General features: G+C 39.9%; 1 protein-coding gene across 4 annotated transcripts in view; it reads right to left on the bottom strand.

Annotated features, from left to right (window-relative positions):
- Veph1 (ventricular zone expressed PH domain containing 1) overlaps positions 1-18,468 on the bottom strand; it is a 228,359-nt gene that overhangs the window by 58,306 nt on the left and 151,585 nt on the right. For all 4 annotated transcript variants that reach the window (XM_076574202.1, XM_006972627.4, XM_076574200.1 and 1 more), the window contains 2 exons: positions 13,279-13,418; positions 8,031-8,165 (listed from right to left, as the gene is read on the bottom strand). In XM_076574202.1, coding sequence (XP_076430317.1) covers positions 8,031-8,165; positions 13,279-13,418 — 275 coding nt within the window. The remainder of the gene's footprint in view (positions 1-8,030; positions 8,166-13,278; positions 13,419-18,468) is intronic.

Below are 18,468 nucleotides of genomic sequence, written 5' to 3' on the forward strand. Positions count from 1 at the left end.
CCAATGGTGAGGAAAGAGAAAGGATAGGTGGGGCTGGCAGGCAGAGAGAATAAATAGGAGGAGAAATTTGGGAAGAGAGATCAGGGAGAAAAGAAGGAGAGGAGGACATTAGGGGCGAGTCACCCAGCTACACAGCAAGCCATGGAGTAAGAAGTAAAGAAGGTATATAGAATAGAGAAAGACAAAATCCCAGAGGCAAAAGGATATTTAAAAAAAATTTTTTCTTGAGACAGGGTTTCTCTGTGGTTTTGGAGCCTGTCTGGAACTCACTCTGTAGCCCAGGCTGGCCTTACACTCACAGACCCCCTGTCACTGCCTCCTGAGTGCTGGGATTAAAGGTGTGCACCACCGCCACTGCCATGCAGCAAAAGGAAATTTTAAGTGAAGAAAAGCTGGCTAGAAATAAGCCAAGCTAAGGCCAGGCATTTATAAATAAGAATACATCTCAGTGTGTGATTATTTGGGAGCTGGGTAGCAGGTCCCCCAAAGAGTCAAAAGAGAAAAGAGAGAGAGAGAGAAAAAAAAAAAAAACACCAACATTTCAGCAATTCAGGTCTTCCAGTAAGGCCTTTGTTAATAAAAAAAAAAATTGTTCATTAAAGAATTCTTTTCTATTGTGGTTTGAATGTTAAGTGTACCCATGGACTCATGGGTTTGAATACTTGGCCTTTGGCTGAAAGTGCTGTCTGGGAGGGTTGTTAAACTCTTAGGAGGTGGAGCCTTGGTGGAAGAAGTGGATCACTGCTTGTGGGCCTTGAGGTTTTAAATCCCAATCCCAGCCCCACTTTCTGTGGGCTGTCTGTATCCTGATTGAATCTGCAATGTGCCAGCTGGTGGCCTGCTCATACCATGCCGTCTTCCCTGAGCTGATGGAGTGTAGCCCTTGAAACTGCCAGCCAGAGAGACCCTTCCTCCTTTCAACTGCTTCTTGTCAGGTATTTTAGCCCAGAGATAAGAGAAGTAGCAAACATGGTACCTTTTTTATTAAATGATTATCTTTACGTTCCTTATAGATTTATTTTTGTCATAAATGATATTTTTATAGCATTTTCATGTCTAGGTGATTCTTGATCTTACATCAGGTAACTTCTTGTTCCTCATTATAAGTTCTAAAAATTAAATGGTTTTGTATTTTCTGCACACGTGATCTCTTGGTCCATAATTTCTCTCTGTGTGTCACCACCCCCCTCTTTCTATGGTTTCCTCTGTGTCAGCTCCTAGCGCTCTGAGTTCTCACGCCTTCCTATTAGATAGGAGCTCTGGTAGAAGCATCAATGCTGAGCGCGATTGTGGATATACTGCCGGAACATAGTGCATGAATAAAGCGATGTGAGGAGATTTCTGAGACCTAATGAGAAAACTCCAAATAAAGACAAGAGTCTTGCGATCCCTGTTTGCCTGTAACCCGGTTGTTCTTGGAATGCAGTTCTGTGCACCTCCCAGGTATCACAGACAGGAGTGAGCTTACTTCAGATTGTTTGTTACAGCTGGCTATTGTTATTTATTCACATGCCTCTGTGAAAAAAAAAACATGCTTTCACCATGTGGGGCTTGTCCCTGTGATTGTACACTCAGGTGACTTCTTAAGGCTCAGAATGTAAACTGCTGTTCTGAGTAAAGCTGGCTATTGCATGAGACTTTAGCCTGCCTCATTTTTAGGCCCCGCTCTCCCAGGTTCACACCACCAGCTAGAGCAGCAAACAATATACCACTGAGTCTTCATTACAGCACGTGTCCTGACATTTTTCTGTATGTTTAAGTTAGTGCTAAGGATTTGATATTTATTTCTCTTTCTTGCAAGTTTTAAAGAAAATATTTAACTTCCTTTACATATTTTCCCCTTAACATACTGTGTGTACATATTCCTCATAGTTTCTGGACTAAACACTTTGTTCTATTTGACTGTGTGTTATTTCTTTTTTTGAAGAAGTAGGGTGATTTAATCATTACACTTTTTTGTTATATTTTGATATTTAGGTTACAGCTATTTCACTTTTTTTAACCTTAGAAACTTAAACTAGTATTTTAAAAACTACGTGTGTGTGCACGCGCACAAGCATGCAGATACATGTGTGCTCTGGCACATATGTGGAGGTCAGAGGACAACTTCTGAGAGTCAGTTCTCTTCTTCTACCATGAGTTCTTAGTATCAGACTCAGGGCATGAGGTTTACAGTCAGTGCTTTTACCCATTGCTTGTTGGTCCCTTTTGACAATATTTTATCCTTACTTCAAAGTCTCAGAAATCACCCCACTAGAATTTAAATTGGAAATCAGTTAACACATGAATTAACTCAGGAATCATTGACATCCTTTTACTACTTATGACTCCCATCCAGGAACTGACCCATCACACATTCATTCAAACCCTGTTTTCAAGTCCTGGTTCTGTGTCTCTGAGGAAATTCATTTTTCCCTACATAATTAATTACTGTAAAATAGGAATGCTAATGCATTTATGTCATGATGCTGGAATTGGGGGCCGAGAATCCAACTCAGTGCTACTTACTTACCTAAATGCATGAAATTCTCGGGTCCAACACCTAGTTAAAAACAACACTGGACAGTGATTGACACATCCTAAATACTCAGTATAAGATTAATATTATTGTTATTAGTACTATTTACTTCAATAGGGTTCTTTTTTCCTACTTTCCTTTTTACCTTTTCACGTTTTTTTTTCTTTTGTTTTGTAAGAAAGAACAAAGGAGCACAGACTGGTATTGAACTTGCAATGTAGGGTCTCTCACCTTCCCAAGTACTGGGAGCATGAGCATCTGCCACCAACTGACTGTAAAAGGATTCTTTATCTCTACACTATATTAGTGTACTGTTGATTTTAACTCCTTATTTGTAAGACTCTACTTGTTGTTTTCATCTGGTGTTCTACTTGTTCAGTAGGTCATTGTTACTTTTCATGGCTACAGTGAGCCAGGCAGGCTCTTTAGATACCTGGGTCATATGAACCGACAGACAAAATCCATGCTTTTATATTGATGCTTTCAAACAAGACTAAATATTAAATGACAGTGTATATTCTGGTTTTAATTGAAAATTAAATAAAAACATTTCTAATATTTCATTACTAATAATTAATTTCTTTTGTTAGACAAATATGTATAATTCTAAAATAGTTCTATTTCTAGTTAGTAACGTTGCTCATTCATTTTGTTCAGCCAACACATATCATTGAATGACATTATATGTTTATGATTCTTTGGGGGCAAAGTGTACTTCTTGTGTAAGACATATCTCATTAGGGAGACAGACTGTGGTGGTTTGAATAAAAGGGGTCCCAAGGGCACATATGTTTGAATGCTTGGACCCCAGTTGGTGGAACTGTTTAGGAAGGATTAGGAGGTATGATCTTGTTGGAGAAGGTGTGTCACTGGGGGTGGGCTTTGAGGTTTCAAAAGCCTACACCATTCCCAGTGTCTCTATCTTTGCTTCCTACTTGCAGATAAGAGTGTAAGCGCTCAGCTACTGCTCCAGCACCATGCCTGCCTGCCTGCCTGATGCTGTGCTCTCTGCCATGATGGTCAGGGACTCTTACCTTCTAGAACTGTAAGCCCTCATAAACTCTCTCTTCCATTAGTTGTCTTGGTCATGGTCTAGCATAACTAAGACACAGATAATAACATTTGATATAAAATATGAGGTTAATAAAAGTTTGGATCTCATTCAAATTTTTTTGTGCCATGAATATCTAGCGATGATATTTTTTCACTTGAACCAGTGAACATATGCATCATACAAATAATACTAACTTTTTTCTCATAGTTTTGTAACTTTGAAGTATAGTATTATATAAAGATATTACACTTCAATTCTTCTGTGAGATTGGTAAGAATTTGTAAATGATAAATGCATTGAATTTTATGTTGAAAATTCTTGGAAATCTGGAGAATGCTCTCTGATAATGTTGGTCTGATTAAATTATAAAATTATAAGAGATTATCCTTGAAATTAATCTTTCTATCTCTACTCTGAATTTTTCTCAGTGCATCTAAGGCAGATTTGAATTGTGTTATATAGGGGGAGAGTGACAGGAACAGGAATAGGGGTAGAATAAGAGGGAGGAGGGATGCAAGAGGAAAGAGGAAGGGAGGAGGGAAAGAGGAGGGAGAGAGAGGCAGCAGTGGGGGCTGGGTGGGGGACACAAAAGGAAACTGGGGCACAGAGACAAAGGCCCCAGTGAGTGGCAAAGGCAGGTTTTAACCCCAGGTCATGCTACTCAGTCCTGTGTATAGAGGAAGAAAGGTAAGGAATGCTGCTCTAACCAGTACGAAATTTCAGTGCTCGACAGAACAAAATGTTGGTCCTTCTCATGCAACACAAGTGATGGGATCAGCTGTCTTCTCTTCAGAGCTCAGAATCCCAGGCTGTTTCCACCTTCTGTCAAGCTAGTATCAGTAATTGCTTCTAGTCACCAGGGTAGGAGAAGGGAGAAAACACAGACACTCAGATTTAAAAGTCTAGGACTGGGACGACACAGAACTCTTCTCATGTTTCATGGGCTGGGGCAAACCTCCAGGCCAAGCCATGCTTCAAGAATGTGATGCTCGCCTGTGTCCAGACGAGAGAAGAACCAGATGCATTGGTGACAGCCCTGTTGTCACCTTGGTATGCAGTCTAGCTCCAGTTCTGCTACTGACTTTCAACAGGTCCCCTTGTTTCCAATTTTAACATTTGGACAAGACAGTATTTGTTTGCTCAACGGACACTTATTGTTTGGGTCAAGTACCGTATGACCACGGAAATAAAATGATAAATTTGAGGAAATTTCTGCCCTCAGATATTTGCTATTGTCTCAGCTTCAGGTAAGTGGGAGGATAACATGTGTAAGCCATCATACATGGTCTTAATTTCATGAATCTTGGTGACAGACCTCAGTTCTAAAATTCCAAGTTTCTATTTAAAAATACTACAGAGTCATATTCTAGATCCTCAAGCATTCTCTCAGATGTGTCTTCTTTTGAGCACCTATTTCTCTTGAGAGCCTGAATTCTCTAGACTGGAGTGAAAGTTCAGAAGCAGAGACAAATGCCATCACTTCCATACCACTGTGCATACACATACGTGTGTGTGTGTGTGTGTGTGTGTGTGTGTGTGTGTGTGTGTGTTTGTGTGTTTGTGTGTGTATGTGAATACATGGGGTATGTCTGTCTCTGTGTGTGTGTGTTTGTGTGTTTGTGTGTGTATGTGAATACATGGGGTATGTCTGTGTGTGTGTGTGTGTGTGTGTGTGTGTGTGTGTGTGTGTGTGTGTGCACATGTGGTGTTTGTGTATATTCTGGAACATACTATGGAAATAAAGAAGTTCCTGCACAAGTCTCAGCTATTTTGAACTTAATATGGAGAATGGTAGCAAGGAAGTATGATTGAGAAATTTTGGGACAGACAACTTTGCCACACCACGTACATCCCAGACACCAGCGTTTTTCTTCTCTCATGAATAAACCAAATTATGAAACTTAGAACATTTCCAAAAATTGGCTTTACAGTTAACTTTTCCCTGGAGGGATATTTATTGGCATGAAGCAAGAATATGAATAACAGTAACAGCAAGTACAAAACTGATTGCCAAGTAATTTTTTAATCTCTTAGAACTTGAAGTAGGTGCCAAGTTTTAATTTTCTTGTTGTTGCCAGTTAAAATAGCTAATGCTTAAAAAATTTGTAAGAATTGGATGCATTGTCTTTAAGCATAATATAACAGTTGAAAATTTGAGTGAAATATGCAAAGAATTTCATTTCCTTTCTGCTGACGTGGTTGTGGGATTTCCTTTTTCTCTCAACACCAAGCATCATATTCTTAAACCAACGCCAAAAGACAGGGGAACAGAAGTTGACTATTCCTCTGTTTTCTTCAGGCATCCTGTTGGCTATCCCTCATGTAAGAGATATTTTCACAATGTAACAGGTTTGGATTGATTTGGCGCTTGTTTGTTCTACCTTACTGTGTACACCTGTTCGTGCACATGCATTGTGTGTGTGTGTGCACATGCTAGTGCATGGACATGCAGGGTACAGAGGAGGACATTGATGTCTTTCTCTCTTGCTTTCTGTCTCATTCCTAAGACAGGGTTCCTCACTAAAGCAGAAGCTCACTGTTTGTGTGAGGCTGGCTATCTGCAGCCTCTGAGAATCTGCTTCCTGTCCCTGCCCCCAGGTCCCTGGGGTCCAAGCACATGCAGCCATGCCTTTTAAAAAATGTGATGCTGGGGCTTTGAACTCAGGCCTTCTTGCTTGTAGAGCAAGAGCCCTTACCCAAGGAGACATCTCCCAAGTTCTTGTTTGACTTTACTTAATATTGACATGCTTATTTCCTTTCTCAAAAGCAGAACCAGTGGAGGGAGAGAAGGGGAAGGTTGGCCAGATGGTACCAAGTTATAGCTAGACAAGAGACAGACATTGTGCAGTAGAGTGACTATAGATAGTTGACAGTGTATATACATTTCAAAGAGCTATAATAACAGATTTTGATTTTTTTCACAAAATACTAAATGTTTGACATTGAGATATTTATCCTAATTTGAATATTATACAAGATATACATGTATTTAAGTATTCCATAATACTCCATGAAAATGTACAATTTAAAAAAAATCAGTAAAATGAGGTTAGAGACAATGGTCAAATATATCAAAAACTCTGGATTTCCCACTTGGCATCCGACACTCATCACTGGGAATTCTTAAGAGTAAAACCAATAATCAGAGTGCTTGGTCTAGACATGGCTTATTGTGGGAAGGCAGCAATGGTCAGAGAAGTTCTCAGTAGCCATCTGTATTTCCCACATGCATCATCTCTTGAGTGACCCAGCCTACAGAAATGATACCAAGTGCTACCTTGTGACTCCCAAATCCATACCTCTTGTCACACCTTCCTCTGTGACAACCATTTCAACCACCAAAATGCACAAACATGGCACCTTCCTATCTTCATCTGCTGGTGTTAACAAAATATGCTGGGCTGAGACACTTGTAGAATTTATTTCTTTTCTTTTCTTTTTTTATTTTAATTTTAATTTTTATTTTTCGAGACAGGGTTTCTCTGTGTAGTTTTGTGCCTTTCCTGGAACTCCTTCTGTAGTCCAGGCTGGCCTCGAACTCACAGAGATCCGCCTGCCTCTGCCTCCTGAGTGCTGGGATTAAAGGTGTGCGCCACCACTGCCCAGTGTAGAATTTATTTCTTACAGTCCCAGAAGCCAGGCTATCTAAGACCAAGGTCCTGGAAAGTGTGATGTGTGGTAAGAGCTTGGTCTGTTCCCAATGCACACTGAACTCTGCCTCCTCTGTGGATGGCAGAAGGAGAGATATTGAAGGCAGAAGGCTTATCTGGTTCTTCCTGTCCTTTCTACAAAGCCCTTAATGGCATTTACAAGCGTTTTGCCCCATGATTTAATTCCTCAACATGCACCTCTTTATTCTATCACACAGCACATTAAATAGGGTTAATGACATTTGGAGATTTGAAAGTGTCCATATTACGTCAAACCATGGCACCTTCATCAACCCCAAAGTAATCCAGCCTTCCCAGTATGGTTCCTGTCTTTGGTCAGGCTTACAGTAAGCATTCCCTGCTCCACACAGCCCCATGGTTTTTCTCACAGGAAACTCTGAGCTCACCAGAGTCCCTGTACCACACCTGCCCTCTATCAAAAGCCAGGTCTATTCTGCCCTGTGATATTTTTCTGGTACAACTGCCTGCTAAGGAGGTTTCAGTATACCATGAAGGTGATAGTATTGCTACCACGAGGGTGATTGCTATTATTGACTCAGGGCCTCACTATATAGCCCAGCTTGACCTTGAACTTGTAATCCTTCTGCTTTGGCTTCCTGAGTGATAGGATTACAGGTAGGTACAATAAGATCAAATTCCAAAGGTAATTGTTTAATAACTATTTTCTGATAATAACAGAAGGGAAACAAAGAAGGGAAAATGTAACTGTTAAGAACAAATGTAAACCATTTGAACACAATATTGACTCTTGGCTTAAAATACCATGTGTGAGGAGAAAAGCATTTACCTTCTGCTGTGGAAATGTGGACTCTGTCATGGCATCTTCAAAGCTTTGGGTCCCGCTGGCCTGCGTCTTCTCCCACAGGGCTTTGAGGAACTGCACAGACCCACTCTGAATGGACAGGGGCTCAGGAAACAGACTCTGTATGGGCATAAGGATGGAGACATTACATTACCTCTTGGCCCAATGATACAATCTGACAGGCTCCAAGGTACTATGGAGGCCTGCTTTGAATGTTAATATGATATAACTTTTAGTGATACACCAGAAATCTATACTGAAGAGCAAATATATGATTTAGTTCACACTTCTGAGTTTCTAATAGAAAATTTAAATTAATATTTATATTTTTGCATATATATGTACCTAAAGCTTGTAATATAATACTATCTTAATGATTTCCCAATAACATTATTTAGTTGGAAAGTGATAAATATAAATATTCATATTGAATTTATCAAAGATCTGAGAATGAAGGCATAAAATTAAAACCGGAATTTAAAAGAGTCTATTCAAGTACAAAGTAGATTACGAAGAATAGAGATCAAATAATAATTAAAGAGTTCATTATATAATTGTGCAATATGACCATTTTGAGTGTGGGACAAATAAAACATTCTTCATCCTAAAATGTGAAATGGGTGACTATTCTTAAAGCTTTAACGTTGTGTTATCAATGAGACATTACATAAAAAAATCAACATTTAAGTAGAATTTAGTACAGCCAATGAGAATGAGCTTTTCAATGGGCATGTTAAATGTATGCTTACATATTTACTAATCTATGATGTGACTGGTAATACTTGATATATTGGAAGGTTCCATTTACAGATGTGAGAAGCCAAATCAATTTAAGAGAAGAATTTTGTAAAAATATATAGAACACCAATAAGTGACATAAATAACATTTATTCACATACAATACCATAAATGTTATTTGTTATCGTGAGGTAGATACAGTAATGAGACTGGCTTATAAGTTATATTTTCATGACAATGACTGAGACCTTCTAGATGGTCTGTGTATACAACCTTCTACTTAGTGAGTAAGAAATACTAAATATTTCTCTAGGAAAATCTCATGATTATCATCATAATGAGTGACTGTCCTCTTGTGCTGACTGTGAAAAGTGGAGAATTGTGGACCCCAAGTTAGTGACTGACAGATTTTTTTTTATTAACTTTAAAAAATGTATATTAACTTTTTTGGGAATTATTTATTTTTATTTTATGTGCATTGGTGTTTTGCTTGAATGTATGTCTGTGTGGGGGTTTGGATCCCCTAGAACTGGAGTTGCAGACAGTTGTGAGCTGCTGTGTGGGTGCTGGGAATTGAACCTGGGTCCTCTGGGGGAGCAGCCAGTGCTCTTAACTGCTGAGCCATCTCTCTAGCCCAAATGACAGATTTTAAAAGTTTATGAACCAGCAACTGACTGAAATTTACTTGGTGCACACACCCTGGATTTTCTGATTATTTTCAGAATCATTACAGTACATGACGTTTTGTTTCAAGAAGAGCAGGGCTCTATTTAATGAATCATTAATCCAAAGAGGAACAGGATCTAAGTCTGAGAACTCCGGGAATGTGGGAGGCTGACATGACAAGGAGAGTCGGCCAAGTAGACAAGACCAGTGATGGCTTTGTACTCACTAAATAAATGAAAGTTTGTTGTGGCTTTGCCCCAAGCCAGGATTTACCCAGATTGCATAAATCATAGATACGAACAAAGAGAAAGCACTACAATAAGATAAACTCAAAGAAAACATTACAAAGATATACTTTCTGGGGATTTCCTTAAAGAGGAAGAGAAAGAATCAGATTATCAATAAAACAAAATGGAAAGAATGAAAAAAAAAGTTTTCTTGGTGTGTTTTCAGAAAGTTAAGAACAAAGCCCAACATGGAGCCAAATACAAAAATCACTGATGAAAACTATTTGAAAAAATATGAGTAGAGGAAAATTAATATTATTATTATAAGAAAAAAGAATGTTACTTTTTATGTTTATGTGCAATTTGGCTCACACCAAAGTCTGAGCTGTTCTTTGCAAGATGTTATTGTTCTTAAGAAGACATACCACAATAAAAACTGGCAGATTCTACACCTTTCCTTACTGTAGTTATATTTTATGACTATGAAGCAGTCAGGACTACATTTCATTGTTTTTTTAATAAGCCTGACTTCATAAAGAAATGTTAGACTGTTTTGACTCGTGACTTTAAATTTTATTTAATTTTGATTTTTCCTTGTCTTAGAATTTTTTGTTTGAAAATTTCATGTATGCATATAAGGTGTTTGATGGAGTCCACTCCTCTATTCCCTCCTCTCCAATTCCTCCTCTATTCTCCTACTACAATTCCTTCCCAGTTTCACATGTCCTGTCTTTTCTTTTCAAACCTAGTAAACCCACTATATTTATGGGTATTTGACCACCCCCTGGAGCATTGGTAGCCTCTCAGGGGCTGTATCCTGGAAATGCTAACTAACTCTCTCAAAGCATCCATCAATTGCCAATAGCTTCTCAGCTAGGAGTGGAGCTTCATGACCATCTCCAAACTCATGCTGTGATCTTGTGTAAGCTGTTGCAACCACCATACATTGATGTGCAGCTGTTACGTTGTGTCTGTTTTGCTGTGGTCATCCACTACCTTTGGCTTTTAAAATCTTTATACCCTCTCATCCATGATGATTCCTGCCTTGGGAGGAAGTGTGTATAATGTCCCATTTAGGGCTGAGCATGCTTTTATGCTTTACATGTTGGCCAAATGTGGGTCTCTGTGTCAGTTATTAATTGCCATCTACTGTAAAAAAAAAATAGCTTCTTTGATGACGGTTGGGTGTAGATGTAACCAACCGTCTTATTAAATAAGAAACACAGAAACAATGTAAAAGAGAAAGCCAAGAGGTCAGAGCTCAGAGCTAAAATCTCACCCTTCCTCCTGCTGTCCCAGCTTCCAGAAAGAGAGCTATTTCCTATATGTAAGTCGATTTTCCAGTCATTCTGCCTTCTCATTGGTTGTAAACCCAAACACGTGACTGCCTCGTCACTGTCTGAATGTACAGCCCCCTAGGTCTTAAAGGCATATGTCTCCAATGCTGGCTGTATCCCTGAACACACAGAGATCTATGGGATTAAAGGCATGTGCCACCACCGCCACACTCTGTCTATGGCTCTAATAGCTCTGACCCCCGGGCAACTTTATTTATTAACATACAATCAAAATCACATTTCAGTACAATTAGAATACCACCACAGTTGGGTGACACACTATTCTATTGGTATAACAATAAGTCTTTAGGAGACATTGTTTAATATTATGCCCATTTAGCAGAAAAATAGTAGTACTTTTCTCTCTGAGGGCCTGTGCTCTACCTAACCATGAGTTCTTGACCCTGTTACTGATGCCAGGCATGAGTTCCACCTTGTGGAGTGGGCCTCAAGTCCAACCGGAAGCTGTTTGGTTACCCCGATTTTTGTGCCACTCTTGTGCCAGTGTGTAATCTTTTCAGGCCACTGACTGTAGCTCGCAGAACTTACAGTTGGGTAAGGCTGATAATTACTTTTATCCCCTGGTATCATGTGTGCTGCCGTTCAGCACTGTAAAAACTAGCCAGTGGGGACAAGGCTTCCAAGTTGGTACCAGCTTGATTTCTTTATATTGCTTGATTCAAGTGTGTGATGTCTTCAGCAATGCAGTCTTCTCATGATGTTCTAGAGCATGTTATTCTCAACATGTGGGGTTGCAGCCCCTTTGACAAACCTCGATCTCCCGAAATATTTACATTATGATTCATAACAGTAGCAAAATTTCAGTTATGAAGTAGCAACAAAATAATTTTATGATTGGGGTCACCACAACTTGAGGAACTGTATGAAAGGGTCACAGCTTGAGGAAGATTGAAAACCATTGTTTTAGAAGGCAACACAAGTAACAGCAAAAGCTTGTCATGGTTAGTTACCTTTGAGACCTAACAGGCGAACACTGTGAAAAGAGGTAACCTATATTGGACACTAGGCTTTATATTTGATAACCTCTGCTGTCTAGGAAAGGCATTGTCCACCTGTAATTTTTAAATATTCCATTAATTTGAAAAATGTTATTAATTAGTTAATTAACTAATTGTGTGTGTGTTTATGGGCACGTGCGTGCTATGTTATACAGATGTGCATGTCAAAAGATAATTTGCACAAGTTGGTCTTCTTCTGTGTGGATCAGGTGAATTAAACTCAGGTCATCAGAGCCACCTCGCTACCTCAGGTGATTTTTGTAGGTATTATTATAGAAATATTTTATTAATTGAAGTAATTATATGGTTGAATCACTTGGCTTGATTTTCAACCATATTACAACACTCAGATCCTTCATTTTCAATTCTGCCCACCCTTCTATTACCTGCAAATATTTCCCATTTTGTTTTCAAAATACAGATGTTGTTGGTTGCCTTTTAATCTTTGAATCTTTTGGGGGCCTACTACTCAGCTCCCAAATAAATACAAGGAAGCTTATTCTTACTTATAAATGCTTGACCTTAGCATGGCTTATTTCTAGACAGCCTTTCTTTACTTAAAATATCCCATCTCTTTTTGTTTCTGGGCTTTTATCTTTCTCTATTCTATATACCTTTCTTTACTTCTTACTCCGTGGCTTGCTGTGTAGCTGGGTGGCTGGCCCCTGGAATCCTCCTCCTTCTCTCACTCCTAGATTTCTCCTCCCAGACTTTTCCTCCTATTTATTCTCTCTGCCTACCAGCCCTGCCTATCCTTTCTCCTGCCTTGCTATTGACCATTTAGTGCTTTATTAGACCATCAGGTGTTTTAGACAGGTAAAGTAACACAGCTTCCCAGAGTTAAACAAATGCAACATAAAAGACTGAATACACCTTTGCATCATTAAACAAATATTCCACAGCATAAACAAATGTAACACATCTTTAATCTTCTACAACACACAGGCAACAATGAAAAGATCACTGAATTGGAGATCCAGTGATCTGAGTTGTGCTCTTCAATTTCCTTAATTAATAAAAGTGATGTTTAAGGTCTCTTCTAGTACTGACATCTCACATTCCACCTTTATATTTTAAGTGCAAATTTAATGCTTCTAGGGAGCAGTTTTAAATAAGAATCTCTTTTCATGTTGCCATTTTGGTATAAAATCTTCATCGTTAAGTTGAAAATTTTTCAATAAACGTGATTATAACCATATGTGCTAGCAGCTCATCCAGGAGCCCAATGAGCTTGACTTATACACACCTGCTGGAAGAGGAACATGATCTGTATCCATGGCTGGGGTGCTTGGCTGATGAGGATGAAACTGGACTTGCTGTACAGGCAGTAATGACCCTTTAAGGAACAGGTAAAGAACAGCTTTGCCACACAACTTTTCATGGTATCTGGAAATAATATAGTATCAAACATTAGTTATGCTTTATGATCCAACACGTAAGCACCTTTAGGAACCATTCTTGAGTTTTCCAGCAGTGAGCTAATGACTCCAAGCAACTCTGGATTTGGGAGTGGATCCATTTCATAGAAGGTACATATTTTAATGTATGTAAATGTAAATATGTTCAAATGAATTTGGCTGAGACAGATTGTACTCTGACAACTTTGATCTTCTTTTAAATACCATGCAATGAGGAAAAGATTAGGAAACTCCCAGAGAAATGAAAGCCATTGAGTTACTATAAAGTCTGCATGTCACCATGCTGTAGTCATTTGATTGGACACATTGAAGTGGGGACATTGGAGGATAAACTAATGAATGAATAGAGGAAATGCAGAATCTACTGGTGGTGGGTAGTGTGCTTCCAACTGTTAATGCTGTTCTTTTGGCTGTGTGTGAACCATAAAGATAGCTTCCAATAAATCCCTCGCAGAAACGTAGGCTCCTGTGCCCTGACCTCACTTGGTTAGAGAGGCAATCTCAATCTGAAAATCAATGACCTGTAGATTCAATGGAATCGTTCCTTACGGACAAAAAAGTGGTAGGAGGGCAATATGGGGCCGAAGCAGTGAAGGACCATACAATTAGACAGTCAAGAATAAATGGATGAGTGAATGTTGTAAGTACAGGTTGAGACTGTATGTGCTAAACACTGTGTGAAGTTCTAGATAGTAACAATTATCCTCGATTGACTTCCACATGTTTACACGCTGGATTCCTTGAAGTTTTCCAACCCTGTAAGATGAATGATGTTATTGTTTGCATCTTAAATGTCACCCAAAGTCTCCTATGTTAGAAGCTTGGTCACTAACTAGTGGACTTTGAGGATGAGGGTGACTAGTCATGAAGATTCTAGCTCCATCAGTGAATTAATCCATTAATAGCCTCATAATTTGATAGCATTATTGGGAGGCAGTAGGAACCAAGAGGTGAAACCTATTTGGAAGTAGTAGGTCATACTAAGGGCACGCCCTGGAAGTATATATCATAACCCATCCCTCGTCCCCTCCCTCACCCAGCTGCCTCCAGGAGAGCATCTTCCTCTTCCATGCATTTCACCACCGTGGTATTCTATATTACCTCAGGTATAAGCCACAGAAGCCAGGTCACCATGGACTGAATCTTGGAAACCTTGAGCCAGAAAATGTTTTCCTTCTTTAATTAGTTCCTACTGGCATTTGTCACAGCAATGAAAAGCTAACTAATGCAGATGTTACCATTTCTCCTTTAAAAGTGAGGACTCAGGTCATTAGAAAGTTAGTCTAGTGAACCGCTGAGACCACCTTGCTTACCTTCTAACCCTGCATACTATGGATTAGTAAATAAATAGATACATTGTGTTTAGACAGATGAATGATGTTCAGGGACCCAGAAAAAAATGTTCATTTTTTTAACCCTATATCAGTTTGAGCCACGATTTGAACCAAGCAGGGTTGAAACCATGTTGAGATACATTAAAATCTACATACTAGAGGGATATTTAAACTTGTGGAGTCATATTGATAAATCACCAGGAATTTATTGTTTCAGAATTAATCTGACTTTTAAAATGAAGTGTTTTTAAAATTGTCAGATGCATTATGTCCTACTCATAAGAGTAGAAATGTATTAGAGTTTCTTTTTCTTTTTATAGAAGGTATGTATTTTATATGTATGAGTGCTTTGTCCGCTTGTATTTCTGTGCCCCATTTGTGTGCTTGGTACTCACTGAGGCTGAAAGAGGGCACCAGCTTCCCTAGGACTGGGGTTCCAGATAGTGGTGAGCCATCATGTGGGTGCTGTGTATTTATGCTTTGTTATAAATAAACACCAATTAGATTTACTTTACTCACACTGGGACTCTGTTTCATATATGAACCACAGGGTCTCAGATCACATAAAATGGTCAAAGCACTGGAAGAGGAACACCTTCACCCAGGAGCATGCACACTGGCCGTGGAAATAAGTCGGCTCTGGAGAGTGAGGTTTCTGTTAAACCTCCAGCAAACTCAGTCTCTTTCGATATTCTCATATTTTCTTCAGAGCTTTCCAAGCTTGGAAATCTTCTATATCATTAAATTTTAGTTGTCATTTTTCTCTGTGATTTTCCCCTCTGATGCACCACAGAGCATTAAATGGCAGACATGAAATAGTTGCTGGATGAATGAATGATTAATTAATATGGGTCACTAGCCTGAGAAGAATTAGAGGCCATGTTGCTACCATGCTTATATCTAAATGAGACACATTTGTAAACAATGGTCACAACTTGCTTTAAGCTCATGAAACAACAGACATAGAGCTATTGTTGCTGAGAGAAATGAGTAAGGCATTCCAACGGGAGATCAAGGGAAGAGGGAAATGCTTGAGCTACACCTTGGAAAAAAACCCAAGACTTTGTACTTAGAAAAAGCATTTTAAGTAGAATTGTGCAAAGACTTGCCCTTAAATTTTTCTGATTAAAGAACAATTCTGATTCTGAAAAAAAAAAAAAAGGTGAATTGTGCCTATGGGATGACATCTGAGACTGTCTTTTGGTCTCTGTGTGTCCACCTGCATAGACACATGAACCCTCTCCACATAGTTTAAAGGCCATTGGTGCAATATTATGGTTTCTTGTTCAAACATAATCTCTTAGAAGAAAACCTCAGAGGAGAGGGCCTTCTCCATTCATGAACATACAGCTGCTGAAGCAACAATACAGTATCTCATACCGTATGTGTGAAGTTAAACCATTTAGGGATCTACTTTACTGAGTCCTGGGATGAACCCCTTGATTGACAGGGGCAATAAGGGGATAATCACACAATACACTTTTCTAGGATTTGGATGCTATAAGGCAAGCTCTTGGTTGAACTGCTAAATTTCCATGAGCACTGATGAGGATCCCCAATGCTCACATGCTCCCACTTTAGGAGGCCTGGAACCTGCTCATGCCTGTGAGGAACTTGGCCACCTATCAAGGGCAGCAATCTCATATGGGAAGTTTGATCTTAGCACCATCCAGGAGGAGACAGACGGTCGATAGGCAGGATCACTGAGGTCACTAGTGCTAGTGGATTGGGAATAGTTGGGCTGGGACAAAAAGAACATTCAAAGCACAATAAGCTATGAGTCTTCACTCTCCTCTTTTGGTGGTACCCACTCATCTCTGCAGGGGACCAGGAGGTGGCTCTGAATCTTGCATTGATGTTGCCAGTGCCTCCCCATTTGAAGACTGGTCTAGCCTATGTATGGACTTTCCTGCATCTACCTTGAAGGGCCTAGACAGAAACAACTTGTTCCTTTGTGACCAAGAACTAGTGTCCAAAGACCTCTGCTGATGAACCAACTTCATCTTTTTATGTCTAAGTCTGGGCCTCTTGTTCAGGACCACTTCATTTTTCAAATTTTTTATTTAATTAATTAAAAATTTTCTTTTATTTTACATGCCGATCATAGTTTCCCCTCACCCCTCTCCTCCTGCTTACTCCTTATGCCTCCCGACTACCCCCCACCCCACCAACATCCACTCCTCCCCTTTCTCCATTCAGAAAGGGGCAGGCCTCCCTTGAGTATCAACAAAGCATGGCACATCAAGTTGAGGCAGGACCAAGCTCCTCCCCCTGCATCAAATTGGGCAAGGCTACCCAGCATGGGGAATAGGTTCCCAAAAGCCAGCTCAAGCACCAGGGACAGGTCCTGATCCCACTGCTAGGAGCCCCACAAGCAGACGAAGCTACACAACTGTCACCCACATGCAGAGGGCCTACGTCAGTCCCATGCAGGCTCCCTAGCTGTTGGTCCAGAATCTGTGAGTTCCTGGGAGCTCAGGTTAGCTGTCTCTGTGGGTTCCCCATCATGACCTTGACCCGCCTGGCTCATACAATCCCTCCTCACTCTCTTCAACTAGACTCCTGAAGCTTGGCCCAGTGCTTGGCTGTGGATCTCTGCATCTACTTCCATCTGTTGCTGGCTGTTGTGAATAATGCTGCTATAAATATAGTTGAGCAAGTGTCCTTGTGGTATGATTGAGCATATGCCCAAGATCAGTATAGTGAGGTCTTGAGGTAGATTAATTCCCAATTTTCTTAGAAACTGCCATACTGATTTCCAAAGTGGCTGTACAAATTTGCACTCCCATAAGCAGTGGAGGAGTATTCCTCAGGGCCACTTCTTATATTATTCAGGCTTTCAGTAAGTGTGTGTGTGTGTGTGTGTGTGTGTGTGTGTGTGTGTGTGTTACATTCTTACAGGCCACCGTGTGCTTCACTGGTGTTTCTGTAGTTGGACAACACAGTGGCATCAAAAATTCTAATATAAGTGAGCCACACTCCTAAAAATGGTAGGATAATATGGCCATTCTTGGATGAGTCTGCTGCTCTATTCTATAGGTCCCTTCCATCCATTGTCTCTTGACCACATTTTAAAAATTTTTTATACTCCTTGCATATCAGGAAGCCAAGACCCTACTTCAGGACTTAAGCAAATCTCATATAGCCTACTACAGCTTGTATCAGAACTGGAAGACATGGACAGTATGGTATATTGGAAAAACTGGGTGCCATCCTTGTTCCAATGGAAGACAGCTGTGGACTGGCACAGAATCCCTCTGGCCATGGAGAATGGCCTTACGTAGTACTGTGAGTCTATTCTAAGAGGGAACAATTGTGATTTCGTAGCATGTGTGTATTTATTGATAATTAGCAAATAACAAAATAAAAGTGCTTATATTTTGAATTTGAATAAATGACCTTGTTTCAATTTAGGCTCTACCCTCACTGTTCTCACACATCTCTTGTGGGAAATCCAACACTACTATGTATTATCTGGCCTTTCAGGCTTTTCTCAAAAAGCTTGGATTTTTGAGATGCATCCATGTTACAGATTAGGATGCTAACCCTAACCCTAGCCTGTAAGCATCCATGACCTCCCACCTTCCTCATGGGATGATGCATGCCAAGTTCTGCTACCAGCACCAGCAGGAGGTGGACACCCTTGGATCAGGGCTCTGGTGGCTTCTGGGTGCTGAGGTGGCC

Source organism: Peromyscus maniculatus, chromosome 6 (genome assembly GCF_049852395.1).
Source record: "Peromyscus maniculatus bairdii isolate BWxNUB_F1_BW_parent chromosome 6, HU_Pman_BW_mat_3.1, whole genome shotgun sequence".
Lineage (NCBI taxonomy): Eukaryota > Metazoa > Chordata > Mammalia > Rodentia > Cricetidae > Peromyscus > Peromyscus maniculatus.